Source organism: Mytilus galloprovincialis, chromosome 10 (genome assembly GCF_965363235.1).
Source record: "Mytilus galloprovincialis chromosome 10, xbMytGall1.hap1.1, whole genome shotgun sequence".
In the NCBI taxonomy this organism is placed as follows: Eukaryota; Metazoa; Mollusca; class Bivalvia; order Mytilida; family Mytilidae; genus Mytilus; species Mytilus galloprovincialis.
Window position 1 is genome coordinate 55,039,947 of NC_134847.1, and position 24,454 is coordinate 55,064,400.

General features: G+C 31.8%; 1 protein-coding gene across 1 annotated transcript in view; it reads right to left on the bottom strand.

Annotated features, from left to right (window-relative positions):
* Window positions 1–24,454, bottom strand: part of LOC143047878 (hemicentin-1-like) — a 59,543-nt gene that overhangs the window by 14,619 nt on the left and 20,470 nt on the right. The window contains exons 11-20 of the mRNA XM_076221201.1: window positions 23,503–23,709; window positions 19,583–19,683; window positions 16,903–17,002; window positions 11,258–11,455; window positions 7,166–7,450; window positions 6,295–6,585; window positions 4,764–5,081; window positions 2,915–3,211; window positions 2,033–2,281; window positions 737–952 (exon numbers count right to left, since the gene is read on the bottom strand). Coding sequence (XP_076077316.1) covers window positions 737–952; window positions 2,033–2,281; window positions 2,915–3,211; window positions 4,764–5,081; window positions 6,295–6,585; window positions 7,166–7,450; window positions 11,258–11,455; window positions 16,903–17,002; window positions 19,583–19,683; window positions 23,503–23,709 — 2,262 coding nt within the window. The remainder of the gene's footprint in view (window positions 1–736; window positions 953–2,032; window positions 2,282–2,914; window positions 3,212–4,763; window positions 5,082–6,294; window positions 6,586–7,165; window positions 7,451–11,257; window positions 11,456–16,902; window positions 17,003–19,582; window positions 19,684–23,502; window positions 23,710–24,454) is intronic.

Here is a 24,454-nt window from a genome sequence, read left to right on the forward strand (position 1 = left end):
TGAATGATTATTGTGATGAAATACAAGACGGAACGTTTCAGTTCAGAGATATAAACACTACAGGGCATAACTGCTCAAAACAAGAGTACTTAGTAGTCATGGTTGTCATATATCATTGGTTGGAATCGTACATATTTGTCAATTTCAAGGAAATTAGTATCATGGATATCCAATTCACTGGGATACTTGAGATATGAGTATATATATTATACAGCCCTGCAAGCCTCATATTGATCTCTAAATTAATAACAATCAATCTGCCGAACTGGAAGATTATTCCGACCAAATATTTTAACAATCCCGTTAAACTTTCTTGTTTCTGACTAACATCACTAAATGAACTTAAGGATGATGTCAGGTTCTTATCTGAGGTGAACGGAACAATACCGGATGTTTATTAACGAGTAAATTAACGAGTAATAGAAGCAGGAGGGGGTTTTGCGAAATTTACTGAGAAATGTTCGAATATCAGAAAACAGATTGATATCAGTTTAGGAAGTTGTTGCAAAAACCCAAAATTACATTTTATGAATTTAATAAGACAATTCTGATTTAATAAGAAATGTTTTTTTTCTTTTTAATTTGCTTTGATAAGGATTGCAAAATAATTTGCAGACATTTATATTCCGATTCATGGATAAGACACAGTATATATCTTATTATAAGATTTACCTTTAAACGCAATGAAACAATGATTGTGAGTGAATATGACTTTATTAGTGTGTTAATTACTTACCTTTGTTTGGGTTAAACGTGTCACCATTCTTGTACCATAGGATAGATGTAAGGACAGAAAAAGACTGAACTACATTGCAGTATATGTTCACAGTATCGCCTTGGCTTACTGTTGATGTACGTGGTGAAACACTAACGATCGGTTTGCCAATGATATTTAAACTCAAGGTCTTGTCAGAGCTTATATAGCCATCACTCACTTCACAGGTTAAGTTTCCTATTTGAAGAACATGTATTTGAGGTGTATAAAAGGCAGCATTGAGTTTAACTGACAACGCTAATCGATGAAACAATGTTAAAGCTCTCTTCCATATTTTCTCTTGATAATTTCTATACCTAGACGGTGAGATCACGGTCGTTTGAAAATAGCAGAGCTGACCTTATATAATGTCAATTGTCCTGTTTACGACATTGAAGCTATAGTTCGTTAATTTCTCCCAATCTTAAAATAATGTAGAACAATGTACCTGCATGATTGATTTGGTATGAGCGTAACTGAACGTGTATTATTTTCAAATGTCACTTAACAAAGTTGGTAAAATATAATAATTTTTCAGGCATTAAGATTTTTCATACTGAAAATAAAGTGTTTTCTTTTATTATCTTTAATAAGGCAGTAAAATTTGGTAAAATAAAATCATTTTTCAGGCATTCAGATTTTTCATACGGACAATAAAGTATTTTCTTTTTTTATCTGTAATAAGGCAGTCAAAGTTGGTAAAATATAATCATTTTTCAGGCATTAAGATTTTTCATACTGAAAAAAAAAAGTATTTTCTTTTCTTATCTGTAATAAGGCAGTCAAAGTTGGTAAAATATGATCATTTTTCAGGCATTCAGATTTTTCATACTGAAAATAAAGTATTTTCTTTTCTTATCTGTAATAAGACAGTCAAAGTTGGTAAAATATAATCATTTTTCAGGCATTAAGATTTTTCATACTGAAAAAAAGTATTTTCTTTTCTTATCTGTAATAAGGCAGTTGGACACAATTTTATTCCAATGTTTACAATTAGCTTATAGATAATAATAACTATATGTTGTGGTTTACAGTATTAATCACATTTTAAATTTATTTTGTCATTTTTAATTATTGTTCATATGTTTAAGTTCATTTCTCGAGCTTTAGTTTCACCACTTAAGTGTGTTGGACTTCTCAAACAATAAGTCTATTGTTCGTTTTTGTTTGAGCATCATCGTACATACGCATTTGCAAAAAAATAAAACAATCAGACATGTGCAATATATAGTTCACTTAATATCACAAATTATCATAATGTGCAAGAATGTTACATACCGGAATCACTTGTTTGTAGACTTAAAACAATCAAACGGAACTGCATTCTTTTATTGTTTGGATTACTTGATATTGTTTCTGTTTTCCATCTAGATGTATTTGTTGGATTTATAACCGAATTATTCAGCTTCCAGGTAGCAAAAATAGTACCTTCTGCGTACAAGACATACGCTTCACACATGACCGTTACACTTCTTCCATTAATCATTTCACCTTCAACAGTCAGCCCAGTGATAGTGATGTTTGCATCTTTAAAAGAATTTGAAAATAATATGGTATTAATGATTCCTTATTCCGGATCTTCATCAGATATGTGAAAATCAAAATGACTTAACTGGTAATCATACCAACAATAAATATTTCCATATTAAAGTCATGACATATTGATGGTATGATTACTATTTCATGTATTCTATAGTGAACCAATGTATAATAATTTGTCTTAATAAAGGTAACAGTAGTAAACCGCTTCTCAATTGACAAATGTTGAATAAGCATGAATAAATCCAGGTCACAACCAAAAACTGTGGGAAACACACCAACTTTAACTGAACTGCTACAAAAACAAACGATAACATACACAAAAACGGTTAATACATATCCGCAAATTTGAAAGAAGAAAGTAGATTAAGTGAAAATAATTGAATGTCTGAAGAACACCGTGACCAAAGAGAATTACATAAAATAGTAAGCTATTTGAATAAAAGTGGAGATGGGAGCTAAATATAATTGTCAAATCCGCATGAAGTAAACTTTTCATTTCGGAGATTAAACCTGACTTTTTAACAACTTCTAAATTCATCGGTCGGAAAATTAAGAAAGGAATGATAATGAAAGATAATGCCATTGTCCAGTGTTAAGTGTTAGAAAATGTTTACTTACTTCCTGTTACATTCAACACGGTCGTTAGACTGCTTCCAATACCAATAGTATTACTTGCATAGCACGTGTAATGTCCTTCATCATTATTGTCAACATCGGATATTGTTAGAGAAGGATTTATTGTTGATGACCCATGAAACTTGTTACCAATTACAACTGTTGTCGTAGTGTCATTTATCTCTTTAACCCAGAATACATCTCGAAGTGCAATATTTGATAGTGCTGTGCATTCCAGTGTTAAATCATCTTGTAGATTTACAGTATATAAGGATTTCGATATGTGAACAGCAGGAATCTCTGCAATATTCATAATGACGGTAATAATATGCTGCACAAAAAGTTAATTTCATAACGTTTTTGCGATACAATATGTTTAAAAAGTGTTCTTTCAGCGAAAGACAATAACAAGTACCAACTTGATAAATACAAATTTGATAAGGAAAGAGTTAAAAAGGTAGGCTTTTCATTCCCCGCTTCAACTTAAGTGGCGCAATTTGAAACCATAAGTTCATAATGATATTGTTGTACAGGGTTCAGACCCTTCCTATTGTCCTGTCAATTTTGTAAAAGATGCGACATAGGGTAAATAATACAAAAATATATCTAACTTCTAATTGATGTCAAGCTTTAATCTGAAAGGAAACGCATGAGAAATGCCCAACCAGTGATAAGAGCATACGATACAGAAACAGGGACAATAATTACGCATTAAAATTTAAAGTGGTCTTTTTTCATTCTTGCAAATCCTAAGAACAAAGAAAACAAATATAAAAATATTTGGTTATCATTTGTAGTTGCAAACCAATTTGCTTTGTATAACCAATAACGGATAATATTCTGATTTTAAAAACCAAGTAACGAATTCGACCTTTATTGTGTAACTGACTGAAAGCCCATCAAACTTATAAACACTGTACTAAAAAAGTTGAAAAGTTCTTTTTTCTGTTTGGTAGTTTATTTTTTACGGTTGTGATAAGAACATATAAATATTGGAAAAAACATAACATCTCAGAAACGAATCATCGACGTATGTTTTTTTTTAATCAAAAATACTGTTAATGGGTAACAACATTGACTTTATTTCATAATTTCAAGAAAATTATTATTAGATTTCTTTGGTATCTTGTCAGTTTTACTAGGCTACTGTTCATGAATACGTTTTAACGCTGCCTCAATTTTCGCTTTTGTTGACAGTTCTGTTGCAACTGCTGGATTCGAGCGTCACTGATGAGTCTTTTGTAGACGTAACGCGCGTCGGCGTATATACAAAATTTAGTCCTGGTATCTATGATGAGTTTATTTACAACCACTGGGTCGATGCCACTGCTGGTGGAGATTAATTTCCCGATACCAGCCCAGTAGCCAGCACTTTTTGTGCTGATATGAATTATCATTTATATGGTTATATTTATAAATTAACTGTTTACAAAATTTAGAATTTTTGAAATACTAAGGCTTTTCTACATCAGGCATAGATTACCTTAGCTGGATTTGGCAAAACTTTTAGGAATTTTTGTCCTCAATGCTCTTCAACTTCGTACTTTATTTGGCCTTTTTAACTTTTTTGGATTCGAGCGTCACTGATGAGTCTTTTGTAGACTAAACGCGCGTCGGTGTATATACAAAATTTATTCCTGGTATCTATGATACGTTTTTTTAAAAGAGACTGAAGTACCTTGTTCCTACTAAGTTTCTATTTAATTATTAAAAAATCAATTAAATAATAACTGATACTCGGAACCATGTCATGCCCCGTAATTCCTCATAGTTTTTCTAAACTTACATTACTTGAAAAATACATTTTGTATTGATTTGTTTCATTGTAACAGTCATATCACACTATCCATACCTGGAATCACGAGTGACGCAGATTTATCACTGACCGTTGATCCAATTAAACTCCTTGCTCTGCAGCTGTATTGTCCTGCATCAGATGACTCAAGGAACATTATTGTTAGTGATGGATTACTGATAGTGGAACCTTGATATTTGAGTGGAGTCGATGAAAGAATGACCGGGTCAATCCTTTTTCCTTCTTGGTTGATGAATATCCACTGAACTTCCTGTATAGGACTTTTCGGGGATTGTATTGTACAGATAATGGTTATTTCCTGTCCTGCTAATTGGATGTACGATGTCTGTGGCACTTTGACAATTGGCTTTGCTCCTGTGAACGACCAATAGTTATGCATGACATAATGGTATTATGCAACGTTATCTTTACAATAAACGAAGATGAGGTGCGATTGTCAATGAATTTTAATTTACCAGAGACAAAATGACGAAGGGATTGACAAACAAAGATCATTACATGGCGTTCAACGATCACCAAAACTGACAAACAAATTTTATTAACAGAAACAAACGACAACCATTTAATTACAGGATCCTTTCTTGGGCACTCACATACAGAATATGTCGGGGTTGAAAATATTTGTAAGCACCCCCGTTATCTTTTATTGGAACAGTGATGCTATACAAATCAGTTGAAAAGGGCTGAACACATCAGACCGATACGAAACACAAACAACGGTTTAGAAAGCATACAGTAAGTCAAATTGACTACCGAAGTCACCCCGGTAGATATGTTAAAAAACATTAACGCGTTCTAACATCCATACCCCTTGGAATAAAAGTATGAGTATTTATCACTACAATAAGGTGTTTGATCTTGAAAGAAAGTCATGGTCAAAACTTAGAAATCCTTATATCGTTTCAACTTTCAAATTATAAACCCTTGTAACTAGGGAAAAATATAGTAGTACATTTGACAAATGTTTACTTTGATGGAACACTCACAATTTACCTGTTTACTCAAACAGGGCTCTGTAAAGGCTATCGTCACTCATCTCTAGTTTATAGAATGTTTATATATGCATGGACACAGGAAAAAAATGAAAATAGAATGTATACAAAACCTTCACAAATGGCTACAAATGACTGATCTAGAACTTTATTGTATTAAACTTAATAGCCCAACCCGTATCTTTAAAGTTTGTTATTTACCTATATGTTAAATTATTTGTGTGAAATAAATTGATATAGCTTACCGATTAAAAAAAAAGAAGATATATCACTCTACTGTAGCATAAGATGCAATTTATCTCATGTTGTTCGCAGTTTACATGGTTAAGACAATATGGACTTTTTATCAATCTCAATATTTTTATGATTTATTTCGACTTTAACTAAAAAAAAATTCCATAATCTTTACCCTCTTTTTTTTAGCCCGGATGATGTAACTGGATGATTTGCTACAAAATCTCATTATAGATACCAAATAAAATCTCATCACTAAAACTATTCGTTTGTCAAATTAATCTAAATTCAAAAAGATTTCATGAAAAGAAAATGAGTTTGTCATCGTTGTCAGTACTTACCCATTGGTAGTAAAGCTATTGTGTCCGTATTAACGGTTATTATTTCATTTATTGCCACACACATATAATATCCTAAGTCATTTTGTTTCACCGAGTTAATTGTCAGAGATGGATTATTGATGTTGCCACCAGCATATTTTGAATTGTCTCCAACATTAATTGGACTGTTATTGAAATGCCATTCCAGTGTTGCAGCAGTTCCAGAGGTAATGGTACACTGCAAGGTGACTTTACTGGCTAGGGGAGGTGAATATTTAGTGATCGGTGCATTCACACTCAACAATAATGGAACTGAAATTAAAAAAGCTCCATAAATCATATATCTGTGTAAGAGATACACTTTAAAGGTCTCTGTTTCTAATATGAGATTTCGTTTATTACAGAACTTCACGTTTCTACGCAAAGGCTTTACAATATACGAAATCACCAAAAGGTTCCTTTTATGTACACTTATTTTATCCTTCGAGTTATATATTGTTTTGTTTTATTCATGTGTTTTTCTTTCTGAACCTTACTATTTTGCTAGTTTTATGTTTGAAATGTTCGATTTTGTGTTACATTTAGTACTGTAGTTAATGAATCCTTTTGATTTCCTCTAAAGTTCTTCAAAACTTGCAATTTGAGCTCTGAACTTTGAAGTAGATAAGATGTACTGTGAGCCCTTATGTTATCCCACATATAAAAACATATCATTTAAACATAAGTGGATAGAGTAATACAGATAAGAAAACTGAATAATGTCTGCACAATATTTTAGGCAACATCTTGTAATGTAAAATTTATAATTTGAATGCACAAAATAGGGAAATCATTGTTACGTAAAACAATTTCGAAATTGTTTTGAACCAACACAGACTATATGTTTACTCACCCTTTGGTGTCAGCAATATGCTACGAGAATTTACAGTAGAACGCCCATCTGTTGCGTGACATGTATAATATCCTAAATCATTTTGTTCTACTGAAATAATGGTAAGAGATGGAATACTTGCATTCCCACCAAGTAATCTTCCATTTTCTGGTATATCAATCAGGTTTTTGTTTTTATACCAAGTCACTGCTTTTGCGGTTCCACTTGTTATTACACATACCATTGTTACACTATCATACAATGTCGGTGAATATATGGTAACAGGAGCACTTATTGACAAAGAACCTGAAAAGATTGACGTATGCTTTATATCGATTGCGATTGTAAGTCATGAAACAACATCCATTACTGTACTTTTATACAGGAATTTAGAATATAGCACTGCAAACCTATGAATACACGTTTGATTTGAGATAAAATAAAAACAATGAAAATGGTCCTATTACATATTGAAAAATCTAAATAATATGGAGGATGAACAAATAGCATACCCGTGTGCTAAAGTGTTTCTTCTGTTTGATGTAAGGACGTGAAATATTAAAAGAATGATTAATTTATTATGAAAATTTATTTTTTCATTCAATATTATTTCGTTTTTGTTTATTACATGGGTCCCATAAAACAGCCTTCAAAGCCTTTGAAAAAAAACTAAACAATGGCCGAAGAAAAAGGACGAAAAAATGTCGAAAAGGACATTCTTCAAAGACTACACACAAATAGTTTTAGCAAAATGTATTTTGATGAACCAATTGCCTAAAACATAGATGAATGGATAAAAAGCCCTCAAGGAGTCGATACAAATAAAGTCATGTTAGTCGAACCTTAATTTCTTATAAAAATACCAACATTGTTATTCAGAAGGATACGTGAAAAATGAAATATCTTTATACAATTTCTTCCATTATACAATAGTTCTAATTTTCAGCAAAAAGAAATCATGTTCGTATAAAATATAGTTGGAGTTTTGTCTTTTTAATTTTTTTCTTTATAATATTTAAATTCCGGTTTGAAAGTAAAATGCCGATATTTGATCGTAGAACAACGTATAAGTTGCAACAGAATTTTTATACTTGTCGTTAATTTACCCATAATATATATGTATGTGGTTGCAAGATACGTTTCGCTAGTGCTGTTCTAAAGTGTGTATATCCGATAAAACTTTATATAGGATTTTGGTTGCCTCAACTTGATGATTCATTTCTTAAAAACTTGTGATCATTTTTTTACTATATCTAAATATATGAGCAATACATTTTTCACTGACTGTTAAACATCTGACTATCAATTTACGAAATAATGACACAGTATTGTTTCCAACTTTCACATGAAAACATCGCAATTTGTGAAAACTCTGGAATGTATTACAAAGTAATTTAAAAAATGAGTTTATACATTGATAACAAATAACAAGCTTTTAACCATAGTGTTAATTTTACTTATCTATATTGTAATTACGACATAACTTTTATTGAGATTGTGGTAAAATAATGACCATTTCATTATTATAAACGATACTTAAAAGTGATCACAATCTTGGTTTATATGATGATCTTTCACGTACTTTGCGTATGTTACTCACTGGAAATATTCGCTTCACTGATATTATACAGTGTCTCACTCTTTAAAATAACACATCGTCTATTCCTAGACGTACGCTGCTACATGTATTGCGGCAAAAGCTTTGAGTAGTCTGAACAATATGTGTAATAAACTGAACGTTTAACAATGTCTCATTCCACGATTGAAAATCGTCTTTACAAGTTTCACATGACTGTGACTATACAAGTTGCAAAATAAGAATACACTACGGATCTTGTTGACATTCATAACAATTAAAAATATGCACACTAATAAAAAAAAAAAGAGAAAGTGTATTGGTTACTACCGTTTAACACCAAGTAATGAAACAGTTGTTTTCCATTCATTTTATTTTTTGATTAAGCCATTTGTCAAAAGAATTTCCGTTTTGAATATTCCCTGGAGATCGGTATTTTTATTATTTTTATTTTGGAAAAGGATTTTCATTCCCGATGTTGTTAAGTAAAAATACGTACAAGTGAACATTTTGATGTCCATACCTATATAATTAAAAATATGTCGTATTAATACCCAGGTCTGAATTGAATTCTATTTGGAAATCATATGTAGACAAAGGTCATGTTCGCGTAAATAGTAATATAAGAAAACTCTAGAACTCAAAGGAAAATTCAAAACGAAAAGGCCCTTATCAAATAGCAAAAATAAAAGCTAAAACTTTATAAATAGATCAAAAATGACTATAATATTCCCGATTGGGTTTACACATTTCCTAATATTAGGAGATTTGTCCTAGTTTAATAGCTAGCTAAATCTCTCACATGTATGGCGGTTGCATAGAATTTCATCATTTTGACAACAATGTGTAAGCAAAGCAATAATCATACAGGGCAAAAATGTTAAAATAAGGTACAGGGAAAAAATGCCAAAACAAAATGGTGTACAGAAGTCAATCTTGCGTTATTATATTTATCACTATAAAACAAACAACTATGACATCAAAGAAAAAAAAATGGCACTCTACAGACAAAGCATAAAAGCAAACATGAAAGACAAGGATACAATAGCCCAACTCAACAATAAAATGGCGGTGTGCATAAATTCCGAGTCAAGCCAACAGGATATTACCAATAAATGACTTAACTATACAGGATAGAAATATACAAATACAAAACACAAAGAACTATATAACACATATTAAGACAATAAACAATGTCAGTATGAACGGTCATTCGGGTTGCTGTGCAATAGTATCACGTTTACATGGAACAGCGTTGATGTTGGTATACCCTAGAGCGACACTAAACAGTTTTTCGTGTCCGCTAGAAAAAAAAACACGTTTCAAATGTTGTCCATTTCAAGTTGGCTACTCTGAATAAACGATATTCCTTTCATGTATAATAAAACTCGATTGTTCAATGAATTCAGAACATAAGTTTAAATATTTGAATATGCCAAATTTGGCAATTGTAATATAAGTAATGTATTACCAAATAATTTGTAAATAATGCTTCACTAAAATCAATGCATTATGTCAGAGAATTTGTGTATGCAGAGCCACGTTCTTGTGAAAATTTTAAATAGGTCCTTCAAAACTTACATTATTGCCTGGCCTATATTGCACTGGGAGTTTAAAGTGCAGTGTTGAAGGTGCAACCGAAACGAAAGGACATTTTAATTCTATGTGTTATACAATTATTATGAAAAAATCCCAAAATATTCAATCCCACTGTTGAAATTGTCAGGTGTCGTCTGTTTCGTGTTAGTTGTAATGAAGTGCCCAATGATACTCGAGCAAACTGTTGCGCGTTACTCTATATGAACTAACTGTTGAATGCACGCGTTACTCTTTGAAACGATGAACAACACGTACGCTTTTTCAGGGAAGTGCACGAAAGAGCAGTTACGCGTTGTTCTAGCATTTCAGTCAAAATATGACATTGAGATTCGCAAGGACCTACATATATCGACAAATTCTAATTTGCTTCATATCGAGGCTTGATAATCAATTGCAACGTGAAGCAAAACGTGATTCATATTTTCAAGAAAAGTGAGCTAACATTAAAATTCAAATATGGAATACAATTGCATTGAGTAAAAGGAAGCATTTTTTTGTTCCTACCCCTTACTCGTTCTTTAGTTTCCATTCCGCTTTATAATCAGTTGTATTTACTCGATAAACCGTATGGTAGAGGATACGCATCAAGACTGCTTTTGTTTGTGTCTTGTAAGTCAAAAGTTTATCGTAACAGTAACAATATTGCCTTATTTCAAGTCTGTTTGCGAAAGGTTAACCTAACTTAATTTATCTCATCCGAATTTAACATATCTCTAATGTGCGAGCCAAATTTTGTGACAGTAATACTACCTGTTCATATAGCCCTTTACTTAATCCGTTACTACTGATACATCCTTGGATTTTAAATATTTTGCCTTGAGTGTTCCTGATGAAGATAAATCTAAAAAGGCGCTTCTGACGCATACAATTTACAAAGTTTAATTTTCAAGTTTTATAACATAAGCTACTGTAGTTTGTTTAGCATACATTACACTTACTCATTTCACAAACATGATTACGAACATAGGACGCTTCATGATCAAACCATCCTTTCTCATTAGTTATTAAGAAATCCTGTTCGTAGAGTTGAGCATCATCTGGTTGTCCCGAATACCATTTTGAATAGTTGAAAGGTGTTCCAGACGACCACTTCCATGATCCTTCCGTTTCATCATCTCTTCCACCTAACCAAAAATCTTTAAAAACATTTATAAGGTTAATAGTAAATATATACCAAAGAACGGTGAATTAAATCCCATAATCGAAGGAGCTTTAATTGCGATAACAACAGGTTTGAATAATCATGTAAATGTATTATGGTAGAAGAGTTTCAATTTAAAAGTTTTATTTAAAAGAGATGTCTGAGGGACTTACAAACTCACAGTCGAAAACAAACTGATAATGAAAAAGCAAAAATAAAAAAAAAATAAAAAATATTGAGCAACACGAGCCCACCAAAAAAAACGGGTGTGATCTCAGGTGCTCCAGAAGGATTAGTTGATTTTTCTCAACATGTGGCGCCCATAGTTTTGCTCATGGAAGTACAAATCCGGTTATCGGTCTCATTCTGTATTTCATGATTGTAGATTGTGAATGAGTATGACATTACCCTTCTATAAATAGGATATCATTTTTTTTCTAAAAGTTAGGGCAATTTCAGATTATAAGAATACATTTATTATGGATCTCATTACCTTTACAATTACTCATTATGATATTTAAATTTTATTTATTTTTTAACACAAGATATTTAATTCTTAATAGCTATCAAATAATAAGTCTAACTCAATTTTATTTTTAATCGTTCTCATTTAGTTGAATATAATATTTGATCTATCTTATTCTAGTCCTTCATCAGATTTTTTAAAGCATCCCGATTGAATAGTTTTAATTTGTTTTGTTGGTGTTGATTAACAAACAACATTTCACAGGACATGTAAGTTATACGAACTTGAGATAAAGGATACGTCAGTTAAGTCTGCCTCATACTTATATCTAGAAATTGACTATGAGGGTGTGTTGCAAACAAAACTTTACGACAAAACAGATCATTTCAGCTTCCTAGTTGTGAACTTTCCATTTCTATGTAGCAACATTCAAGCAATACCTGCACGCGGAGTATATATCTCCCAATTGATACGATATTCCCGGTATTTCCTATCATGATTTCATTGATAAGGTGTAGCTTCTCACAAGAAAGCTATTAAACAAAGAGTTCTAAATTGTAAAGTTGAAATCATCCTTTCGTAAATTTTACGGACGCCATTTGAGTTGGTTGACCTTTATGAATTAACCGTTTCACAGATGATATGTTCAGTATGTCGTAACTACAATACATTTTTTCCCTTTTCCCGAATGTGACCTACCGAATTAGACGATTTACCGGATTTGTAATAACATAAGTCACATATGGTGTTAGGGATCTGCTTCCCCTTCCGGAGCACCTGGGATCACCCTTCTTTCTTTTCTTTTTTAACCATGGCGTTGTCATTTTTTTCAATCTTTGAGTTTGACTGTCCCTCTGGTATCTTTCGCACCTCTTTTATACATAATAATTTAATAAGGGGTTGCAAGCTTTCTTTAATCTTCGTTTTTATGCCGAACAACCTTTTAAGTTTCCATTTGCTATTTAAACATGAAGCCCGCGTTTTTACCTTATAAAGAGTAATTGATCCTTTCGATTTAAATAATAAAACTTATTTCAGCCGCATTGGGTTTTCAGTATATATATATAAAAAAGGTGTGATATGTTTGTTAATATAATGAGACATCTCTCATCAAACAAAATGAGGTGAAAGGTAATAAGTAAAACGCACAATACGACAATCAGCTATTAGAAAACACCCATAACGCATAGTAAGCTATACTAGACACCGAAATAAAAAATTAAAAAATCTAACGGAAAACTAATAGTCTGATTAATGTACAAATCAAATGAGAAAACTAAAAGTATGATCAATGCGCAGAACAAAAATGTGTAAAATTTAATATGATACATGGCTATAAATAAAGGCAACAGTTATATATAAATAAAGGCAACAGTAGTATACCGCTGTTCAAACTCATAAATCCATGGACAAAAAACAAAATCGGGGTAACAAACTAAAACTGAGCGAAACGCATTAAATATAAGAGGAGAAAAACGACACAACACTACAATGTAACACACAAAAACGGACCAAGTATCAGACAAAATTCCACGAGAATAACAAATATAACATTAAAACCAAATACATGAATTTGGGATAGACAAGTACCGTGACACGTCTTATCGCAATGTGAATTTACACTAAAAAATAAGAGAAAACAAACGACGCAACGTTAAAATGTAACACACACAGAAACGAACTATAATATAACAATGGCCATATTCCTGACTTGGTACAGGACATTTTTAAAGGAAAAGATGGCGGGTTGAACCTGGTTTTGTGGCATGCCAAACCTTACCTTTTATAGTATACCACTCTTCGAAAGTCATAAATCAATTGAGAGAAAACAAATCCGGGTTACAAACTAAAACCGAGAGAAACACAAACTATAGGCGAAATAAATGTTCATTTCTTGTGACAAGAAGATATGGAATAAAGTCGCGTGGTTATAATTTTAACCTGTAGCCTTGATATATAAAGATTATGGAATATTAAGCAATATGATGTATCAAATACTCTTGCTTTATATAATTTGTACGTTTTCAAGACAAAATATTCAACTCAAACACGCCCTAACATAAAAAGGTGTACTCCATTTTCTATTTTCGGCGCAATTGTTACTTATTTTGGGGATTTTTTTTCTGAGTCACAAAATGGAAGGGCAGAAGCGAAAATGAAGGAAAACGTAAATAAATATGTTCTCCGTCCGTGGTAAAAAAATGTATGTATTTTTTTTTAGATCCACCAATAGTGACCCTTGTAGCACGGTAGTAGTTGCATTCTCTTTTGTGTACCCTACCAACATCAATGTATCTGAGCAGTGTGATTGGACAACTAGAGGCTCTAAAGAGCCTGTGTCGCTCACCTTGGTCTATGTGAATATTAAACAATGGACACAGATGGATTCATGACAAAATTGTGTTTTGGTGGTGGTGATGTGTTTGTAGATCTTACTTTACTAAACATTCTTGCTGCTTACAATTATCTCTATCTATAACAGTACTTTCTGTAGAAAATGTTATTGGAAATCTTCAAATTTTAAGAAAATTGTTAAAAATTGACTATGAAGGGCAATAACTCCTTAGGAGGTTAATTGACTATTTTGGTCATAGTGACTTATTTTTAGTTCTTACTTTGCTGTACATTATTGCTGTTTACAGTTTATCTCTATCTATAATAATATTCAAGATAACAAAAAAAACAGCAAAATTTCCTCAAAATTACCAATTCAGGGGCAGCAACCTAACAACCGATTATCCGATTCATCTGAAAATTCCAGGGCAGATAGTTCTTGACCTGATCAACAATTTGACTTCCTGTCAGATTTGCTCTTAATGCTTTGGTTTTTGAGTTATAAGCCAAAAACTGCATTTTACCCCCATGTTCTTTTTTTAGCCATGCCGGCCATCTTGGTTTGTTGGCGAGTTACCGGACACATTTTTTTAACTAGATACCCCAATGATGATTATGGCTAAGTTTGGTTAAATTTGGCCCAGTAGTTTCAGAGGAGAAGATTTTTCTAAAAGATTACTAAGATTTACGAAAAATGGTTAAAAATTGACTATAAAGGGCAATAACTCCTAAAGTGGTCAACTGACCATTTTTGTCATGTTGACTTATTTGTAGATCTTACTTTGCTGAACATTATTGTTGTTTACAGTTTATCTCTATCTATAATAATATTCAAGATAATAACCAAAAACAGCAAAATTTCCTTAAAATTACCATTTCAGGGGCAGCAACCCAACAACGAAATGTCTGATTCAATTGAAAATTTCAGGGCAGATAGATCTTGACCTGATGAACAATATTACCCCTGTCAGATTTCCTCTTAATGCTTTGGTTTTTGAGTTATAAGCCAAAAACTGCATTTTACCCCTATGATTTATTTTTAGCCATGGCGGCCATATTGGTTGGTTGGCCGGGTCACCGGACACATTTTTTAAACTAAATACCCCAATGATGATTATGGCCAAGTTTGGTTAAATTTGGCCCAGTAGTTTCAGAGGAGAAGATTTTTCTAAAAGATTTTTAAGATTTACGAAAAATGGTTAAAAATTGACTATAAAGGGCAATAACTCCTAAAGTGGTCAACTGACCATTTTGGTCATGTTGACTTATTTGTAGATCTTACTTTGCTAAACATTATTGCTGTTTACAGTTTATCTCTATCTATAATAATTTTCAAGATAATAACCAAAACAGCAAAATTTCCTTAAAATTACCATTTCAGGGGCAGCAACCCAACAACGAAACGTCCGATTCATCTGAAAATTTCAGGGCAGATAGATCTTGACCTAATGAACAATATTACCCCCATGTCAGATTTGCTCTAAATGCTTTGGTTTTTGAGTTATAAGCCAAAAACTGCATTTTACCCCTATGTTCTATTTTTAGCCATGGCGGCCATCTTGGTTGGTTGGCCGGGTCACCGGACACATTTGTTAAACTAGATACCCCAATGATGATTGTGGCCAAGTTTGGTTAAATTTGGCCCAGTAGTTTCAGAGGAGAAGATTTTTGTAAAAGTTAACGCAGGACGACGACGACGGACGACGACGGACGACGACGGACGCCGGACGCCAAGTGATGAGAAAAGCTCACTTGGCCTTTCGGCCAGGTAAGCTAAAAAATACAGTATCAACTGAACATACTTTCCCAAACTAAGGGATAAATCAGGTGTAGAAAAATATGAAAAAATTTAACATACGGATGAAAATGGTTTTTTGAGATTTTTTTAAAATTTTTGTATTCACTGCACGATAAAAGACCTTAATGCACTAGTAGCCTTAGGTTTTTATAAATAGCAAAACAAGTTAACGGTCATGATACACATTCAAATTCATTTCTGAATAGTAAAATGAAAGTACTTCAGTTAACTGTGAATGTAAAATTTTTGGCAGTGTTGGAAAGTACAAAAAAAATTAAAAGACTATCATTATCCCTTACGGGCCAGGAAATACTACCGTGTCACCTATAGTAAACATTACAGTAAGCATTTATCGCCTTCTCTAACAAAGAGCTTTAATTCTTTTGTCCTATTTCTAATGGGTTTCCGCCTGTAGGTCAGTGGTACGTACTGAACATCAAAGTGATGTCACAACCAATAAGTAGTGTGTTGAACTTGAATTTTACCAAACATTACACCATAAATAACCATTTGTGGAAAACTTTGAATATGGCAATTCTGTTCAATATTGATAAATATTAAACCACATTTACTATAATAGGTATTAAAAATCAAAAAATGAACTAGTTAAACAATAAGTCAATAATTTGGGTTTGTTTTTAGGCATTTCATAATATTACCTGACAAAGAGCAAACCCTAATTAATAGTAATGTTTTATTCACAGATAAGGTCCATGAACGCCATTTTAAGACACCACAACAACAATGTATAAATAACATTGGATAATCACTGAAACCTATGATGTTTCATAGATGTTTAAAACGTAACATTTCTAATCTTATTATACTATCATGTTAGGCTTACATTCTCCGAAGTATTGATTTCTAATGATGTTTCGAATATATTCATCTTCTGCTTCTGTCTCTATTTCTGCAAGTATTGTACCATTTTCTCGGCAAGCATTCTTAAATGTAAAAAGTTATGTGTTTAATTTGATAAATGGAGTTTGACCGCGGATGAAATTACATAATTATGTTTGCATTCTAACTAATATCATTAAGAAAACATAGATACAAATAAAAGGAAGGAGATGATCGGTGGACGACAATTGCTTATTCTTTAGTTTTCTATGTTGTGTCATGTGTACTATTGTTTTTCTGTTTGTCTTTTTCATTTTTAGTCATTGTCAGTTTGTTTTAGATTTATGAGTTTGACAGTCCCTTTGGTATCTTTCGTCCCTCTTTTAGACAGGAGCAATTCGACAATCTATTCCAAAAATATGTAGAACTACACATTATCTATAACAAACACCAGGTGTCTATACAATATACAAAGCTCTTCTTCCTCAATTTCATAAATGATGTATATAAGTTAAACAAATATCAACAAAACTTTTGAATCTGCAAACAAGAAAATAAAGATGCGTGTGATGTGAAACTTAAACTTACGAGGTTTCTGAATAGGAAGATGCGAATGAATATGATGCAAGCTAAAAGCATATAAATCATCTAAGAAAGTATTGTAGGAGATCCACCCCCCCAAAAAAAAAAAAAAACACGAGAAAAACCCTAATGAAAAAAATTATATCGTAGTATCTTGTCGACGCAACGGATTATGCTGCTTTAACAGTTCATGCAAATTCTCAGTTTATTTTTTACATTGATTTATATCGATTTGTGAGATGAGAACATTGGTAAACACCTATGACCTTTCTTTTTCATTGGAAGAGGGGCGAAAGACACCAGAATGACATTCAAACTCATTGATCAAAAATAAGCTGACAATGCCATGGCTAGAAAAAAAAAACAAAAAAAAACAAGTAATAGTTAACAAGACACAACATAGACAACTAAATCAACACAAACCCACCAAAAAAACTTAGGGTGATTTCATGTGCTCCCGGGTAAGCTGATCCTGGTTCACATTTGGCACTTGTCGTGGTGCTTATGTTGTTAAACAAAAAATATTAATGTCCTATTCAGTCAAATGAAAAATCAAACATCATAGAAATATATACACTTTATTGAACACGCAAGCCAACAGACGGATTGATGCAGCTATTGAAAACATGATGCATCCCATTTATTATAAATGTGATACAAAAAAATTGATAAGAAATCCTACAATTTGCACCAAAATAGATGTCTTTCTATAATGGCAAATTGTTCGTATGTATCTTGTTATGATATTGTAATTATTGTATTTATTATGTTGGCCTAATTTGTGTTGTGTGGTCTGATAGTTGTTTACAAAATAATCGTATAACTGTGTAGTTTAGAAATCACTAGAACAAACACAAAATGATTGGAACTTTCCATTTGACTTTCATAATGATTCCAGAATGATCCTAATAAAAGATGCGTTATTTAGAATTTTACATTTTACTAGAAACTTCCGTTGTAACTTTCAAGGACGTTCCATTTCTAGAGTGTTCTAGAAATTTCCGTGACAACTATATATATGCAGACACTAAAGTTAAACTTCGATAGACATTAGTATTCACAGCATTTGGATTGACACTTTTATTCTACAAACAACATCATACTGGATTGTGACCTAAGTTGTGAACGTAATATTCAGATTGGATTCAGAGAAGATATCCGGATACAAAGATAAAAGATTGGACTCATGTTTTGACAGTTAATTTGACAGTAATATTTGTGTAATACTTTTTGTAAATGTTTGTATACTAAATATTGTTAAATTTTATTATTGATTTGTGTCTTTTGTTGGCTGCAATTTAAAGGCGATTTCTGACAGTAACAATCTTCAATCCAACATATTAAAAATCAAATTAGCGATGAAAAGTGGCATAGTTTTACACACCTGAACCAACTCGGCTGTGAAAAGCGAATTTGTATTTTACTATTTCACATTCATCAATGATTTAAAAAATGCTTCCCTCTATCTCAAAGCTAGTGCCCCTTAAAGAGATACATTGGATCGAAATTTTACACATTTGCTTCTAAATTTTGGATAGACATACCTAACTGTTTTGTTAAAAAAAAATACACACAAGCGGATTAATGTAAAGACAATATGAAAACGTTCCTTACATAAGAATATTCTATATTTGTATAACAATTCTTTGGAAATAATTGATTATTATTAAAGTACATGTTTTTATAAAATAAGAATCATATTTTTACTGTATATTTATCTAATTTAAAAACCTTTCATTGATGTCTCTTTTTTTATATAAAAGTGGGTACAATAATCTACTTATGTTATTAGACATTTTGTCATTTTAGCACAATCGTTGTCAAGTTAAATCAGTTTGAATGATAAAATTCAGTCGAAAATGCAACTTTTCCCCAATATATTACTGTTTGATGTCGTAAAAATACGTTAGCAGCGTCATTACTGCCCCTTTAAATATTTCTTATGCTGTTTTGGCCAAAACCTTCCCAATCACACTTGGTTGTTATCTCCAACGTTCATGGTTGTTTCTTTCTAATCCTTTCAACTCAATGATAGTGATTTGTGACAAGTTCATAAATTACTATAACTATTTGTTCTCATCTATATCAACAGATAAACTTACGTCTGCACTAAACCAATCAAGTTCATTCCTTGAGTCCATAAAGAGGTAACACGAATTGTCAAAAGACAACCAATCTGTTGGGCAATTTATCTCATGGGCAACTGAAAAAAGAGCTTTTAGTTTAAACATATTTATTCACCATCAATACAAATATATCATCATACAAAATACACAATAATAACAGGATTCGGAAACAAGCTATATATAGCTTATATTAATCCGTTTCCTTGAAATACCAACTCCAGTTAACTATTACATAAATATAGCATGCAATGTTACTATGATATGGAACAAGAATAAATAAGTAACTATATAACAAAAAAAGAAAGGAGAAAAAATAATAATTTTAAAATGATGAAAATAAATACAACAAAAGAAGAAAAAAAAAGTAAAAAAAAGAAAACAGAAAACTACACTGAAATACTACACACATGTTTAGATGAATTGCAACTTAGTGAGAATAGTGAATAACAATTTAACTTGTAAATCTCTTGCACTTCAGTAGGAATTTTTGTACTTTTCCAAAAATATCTTTATTTTGGTCTAAATTTAGAGCTTGTGATCCAAAAAAAAAGTAAATTCGTGTTTAGTGTGACTGGATAATTAATTGAGAAAATAATGTCATTACGCAATTCGTCATATTTTTTACAATGCAATAAGAAATAAGCTGTAGACTCGATCAAACCACACGAGCAGTTTGTAGAATCTACTAGATTTCGTTTGAACAAATGTTCATTTAGAGAACTACTATTCATCCTTAATCTGGCATGTAATACTTGACCCATTCTTGTACCAGTGTAGTAAAAATTTGGGCATTTATTATTTGGGGTTTTTATACGACTTTTAAAAATGCTTAAAGACGTAGAATTTCTCGTTTGGTCTGGTAACTTATTCTACAATTAAATAGACAAAGGAAGGAAATAATCGGAGTATAGATTGGTTCTTGTACGAATTTCCGAAGTATTTTGAGTCTGACGAGTGAAATGGTTATGTAAATTAACTATTTGATTTGGTACCAAGTTTTGTAAATAATATGGAGTTTCCTTATTCACCATTTTATAAAACATAGTGAGCTTGTGTTTTTCCCTTCTTTCTGAAAGTGTTCCCCAACACGCATCTGTATCGAAGTTAATTTATTCCCACCTGTTACATTTCTCATAGCTTCAATTTGAAAAAAAATCTTTTATTTATTTGTTTCTAATAATACAAGTAAAGATTAAAGTTTCAATGTGGTTTACCGACGCAATTTGTAATTGTGTGTCTTACTTAGTATGCATTGTTAGTATAATTTGAGGAAAGACTGGCAGTTAGTCATAACATAATTTAGTTGATTATTCGTTGATGTTACCTGGAAGTTTCGTTTGGTGACAGATCGATGTAGCATGATCACAATCTTCTTACAAGTTTTGCTTAAACCGGTACAAGGTACCACCTTGAACGGGACAAGGTTTGAGGCATTGGATCATAATGAAGTTTTATTGTGACCATATATATAAAACAATAATAAGATGTGTTATATCATGTGTGTAGGCCAGAATTTTTATATTTTCCCTTATTCAACTTAGATTTGTCACTTATTAACCTTTTTACAAAGAACATTGGAAACTAATGTTGTCAAAATTGGGGAAATAAAGGCAAAATAAAAGGTAATTGATTACCGAAAAAGTTTATGTCTACTTAGCTTCTCTTTTTAAAAATATAATTATTGAAGCAGAAACCAGGGGAAAATGATTGACAAATTAATTTTTTTAGATAACTGGGGATAGTAATTCATACACTATTCATAGAAAAAACTACAGTTAGCTCTTGTTGTGTCGAACTCGGTTGACTCGAAATTTTGGATAAGTCAAAGTTTTCTCGAGGTCCCGAACTTTTTTGCATATAAATATATGTATTTAGAATCCTCTGATGTGTCTAAATTTGAAGAGTCGAAATTTTGGTTGAGACAAACTAAATCTAAGGTCCCAAGGTTATCAAAAGCATTCAAAATTCATTAGTTATCTCAAACTTATCGCATTTATCAAATAAAATTGAGAATGGAAATGGGGAATGTGCCAAAGAGACAACAACCCGACCATGGAAAAAAACACAACAGCAGAAGGTCACCAACAGGTCTTCAATGTAGCGAGAAATTCCCGCACCCGGAGGCGTCCTTCAGCTGGCCCCTAAACAAATATATACTAGTTCAGTGATAATGAACGCCATACTAATTTCAAAATTGTACACAAGAAACTAAAATTAAAATAATACAAGACTAACAAAGGCCAGAGGCTCCTGACTTGGGACAGGCGCAAAAATGCGGCGGGGTTAAACATGTTTGTGAGATCTCAACCCTCCCCCTATACATCTAGCCAATGTAGAAAAGTAAACGCATAACAATACGCACATTAAAGTTCAGTTCAAGAGAAGTCCGAGTCTGATGTCCGAAGATGTAACCAAAGAAAATAAACAAAATGACAATAATACATAAATAGCAACAGACTATTAGCAGTTAACTGACATGCCAGCTCCAGGCTTCAATTAAACAGACTGAAAGATTATGATTTCATCATATGAACATCAGGCACAATCCTTCCCGTTAGGAAACATATACTCCGGGATTGAATAGTTAATCCGACAATACACGTGTAATTGAATTTCCGATCACTGACCACTTTATTGATTAATGACATGCTATTTTGACTTCCGTTGGTGATCACATAAATGAAACTCAATTCAGCGTCTTTAATCTTATTGCATTTTCTATTGAAAAGAAAGATTGAGATTAAATCAAAATGATAGAAAGTCTTAAGTTTCTTAAATCTCTTGTATGCGAGAATAAACAATGTTGTTAACTTTAAATGAATTTATATTAAGAATATTAAGTGACTTCTGTCGATCTACATACAATCTTTTAAAATAACTCTTAAATAATTTAATAGCCTCTGTGCTAATGATATAGAACTGTATTATTTGTATGTACCGCCACGTGATATTCAACTAATAGTCAACAGATTCTGAAATAACAAAATTTTGTCTGACTTTTGAGTGTTTTCTGTCTACATGTTAGACAAAAGACATCTGAGAAGAAAAAGGTTCGTAAATCCAATCAAACTTTGTTCACAGAGTATCAAATTCAAAGTACTTTTTTTTTATTTCTAATTAGAAATGTCTTAATATACTTATTTACTAATAAAAAGTCTACGCAAACTAAAGAAATGACGAATCAGTTCGAGGTAGTCTGGTTTTTCCAAATATATTGACTAATCCTATTAATTTTATTTTTTTTATACAAAATGTAATTCACCACTGACATAGCCGACAACATATCAATCAAATGTACATTATTATGGTGTTTATTAGAAAATATGGCTTTATCTGCAATAAATGGCAACGGACTATTTATATTTGGAATTGTGTTCATTTCACTAAATCTCTAACAAGGTGCAGTAAATTCAAACAAAACAACTGATGTCTTAAAACCAGTTTAAATGAACGAATCTAAAACTTTGAATTAAAGCTGTCTTTTTTGTTTTAAGAAAGTGTGAAAATATACCTATGTATGATTACCAATTAACAAACAACATACAAGATGAATAAAACGGCGGTAAGACAAAGCAACTTCGAAAATCATTTCTACAGAAATGTGAAGAAACCTCAGAAAATTATGAAAGAATATAGTTTAAAGAACCTTTGTGAACACGCTCACATATCCCGAACCTTCACATTGTCACTAGGCAACACTATCACCAGAGTCCTAAGCTCAAAGACTCCTAGCTCTTACGAAAGTCGCTGATAAACTGTTATAGATTTTGTACATCTACTTATTATGTCCTCATCAACTTCTACGTTTCATGTATTTTTTTTTTGTGTCTTAAGAAAACATTATTTAATTCCAGTTAGAATACAATACCCAATAAAGGGTTTTAGTATTAACTTACCCATTTCGCATACATAATGACGAACATGCAAGAGGGACGATGGATGATCAATCCATCCCGCGTAATTAGTCATCAAATAATCCTGTTTATAAACACCTGAGTTATCATTTGGTTCTCCTGGAAGCCAATGTGTATATGTAAAAGGTGTTCCTGACGACCATTTCCACGAGCCTTCCACTTCATCATCTCTTCCTCCTAACCAAAAATCTAGAGAAACAAATAATATCAAGAAATTTATCAGAAAAATAGCACAATTACAGAACGTTTCAATGGTCAAGGTACAGAATTGTTTTTTTTACTGAATCTGTAAATGTGTGTACCTGCAAAAACGTTGAATATTACAACTCTTATTAATATTATAAGAGGTTATCAAGGTAGTGGTCGGTTAACAAGACAAGTTCTAAAATCAATCGACGTTGATATTATCATCAGTGGACTGTTTATTAGCGTTATCGCTATTTAATTACGGTTGTTATCATTATATTGCGTGCTAGAAAGCTATAATAGTTAGAAAGACACTTTAAATAGCAAAAGGGACAAACGGACATGGTGGTTTCTATATTCGACCCAAAGTTAATTTGTGGGGTATAATTAGCTGAAGTTCTGTTTTATATATATACATTAAGCATTCTTAATAAAATACTATTTGTAATTGGTAACCTTTAATATAAAGCTATCAAACAGATGAATTAATTAACATGGATTGGGTATAATTAACATTTTAATAGGCTTTATAAACAACATTACCGTAATAGAATAGAATGTGAATCATGTTTAACAGAATTTTTGTATTTATAAATTGTTTAAGATTTTTTTTTTTTGTAACGAAATTCCTGACTTGACAATTAACCAGTTTTTTTGTTTTTGTTTACGTTCATTGAAACCTGAAACGCTTCTCTATTTCTTTTAATTATATTACAATAATATCATTATCATGGTAACGGTAAATAAT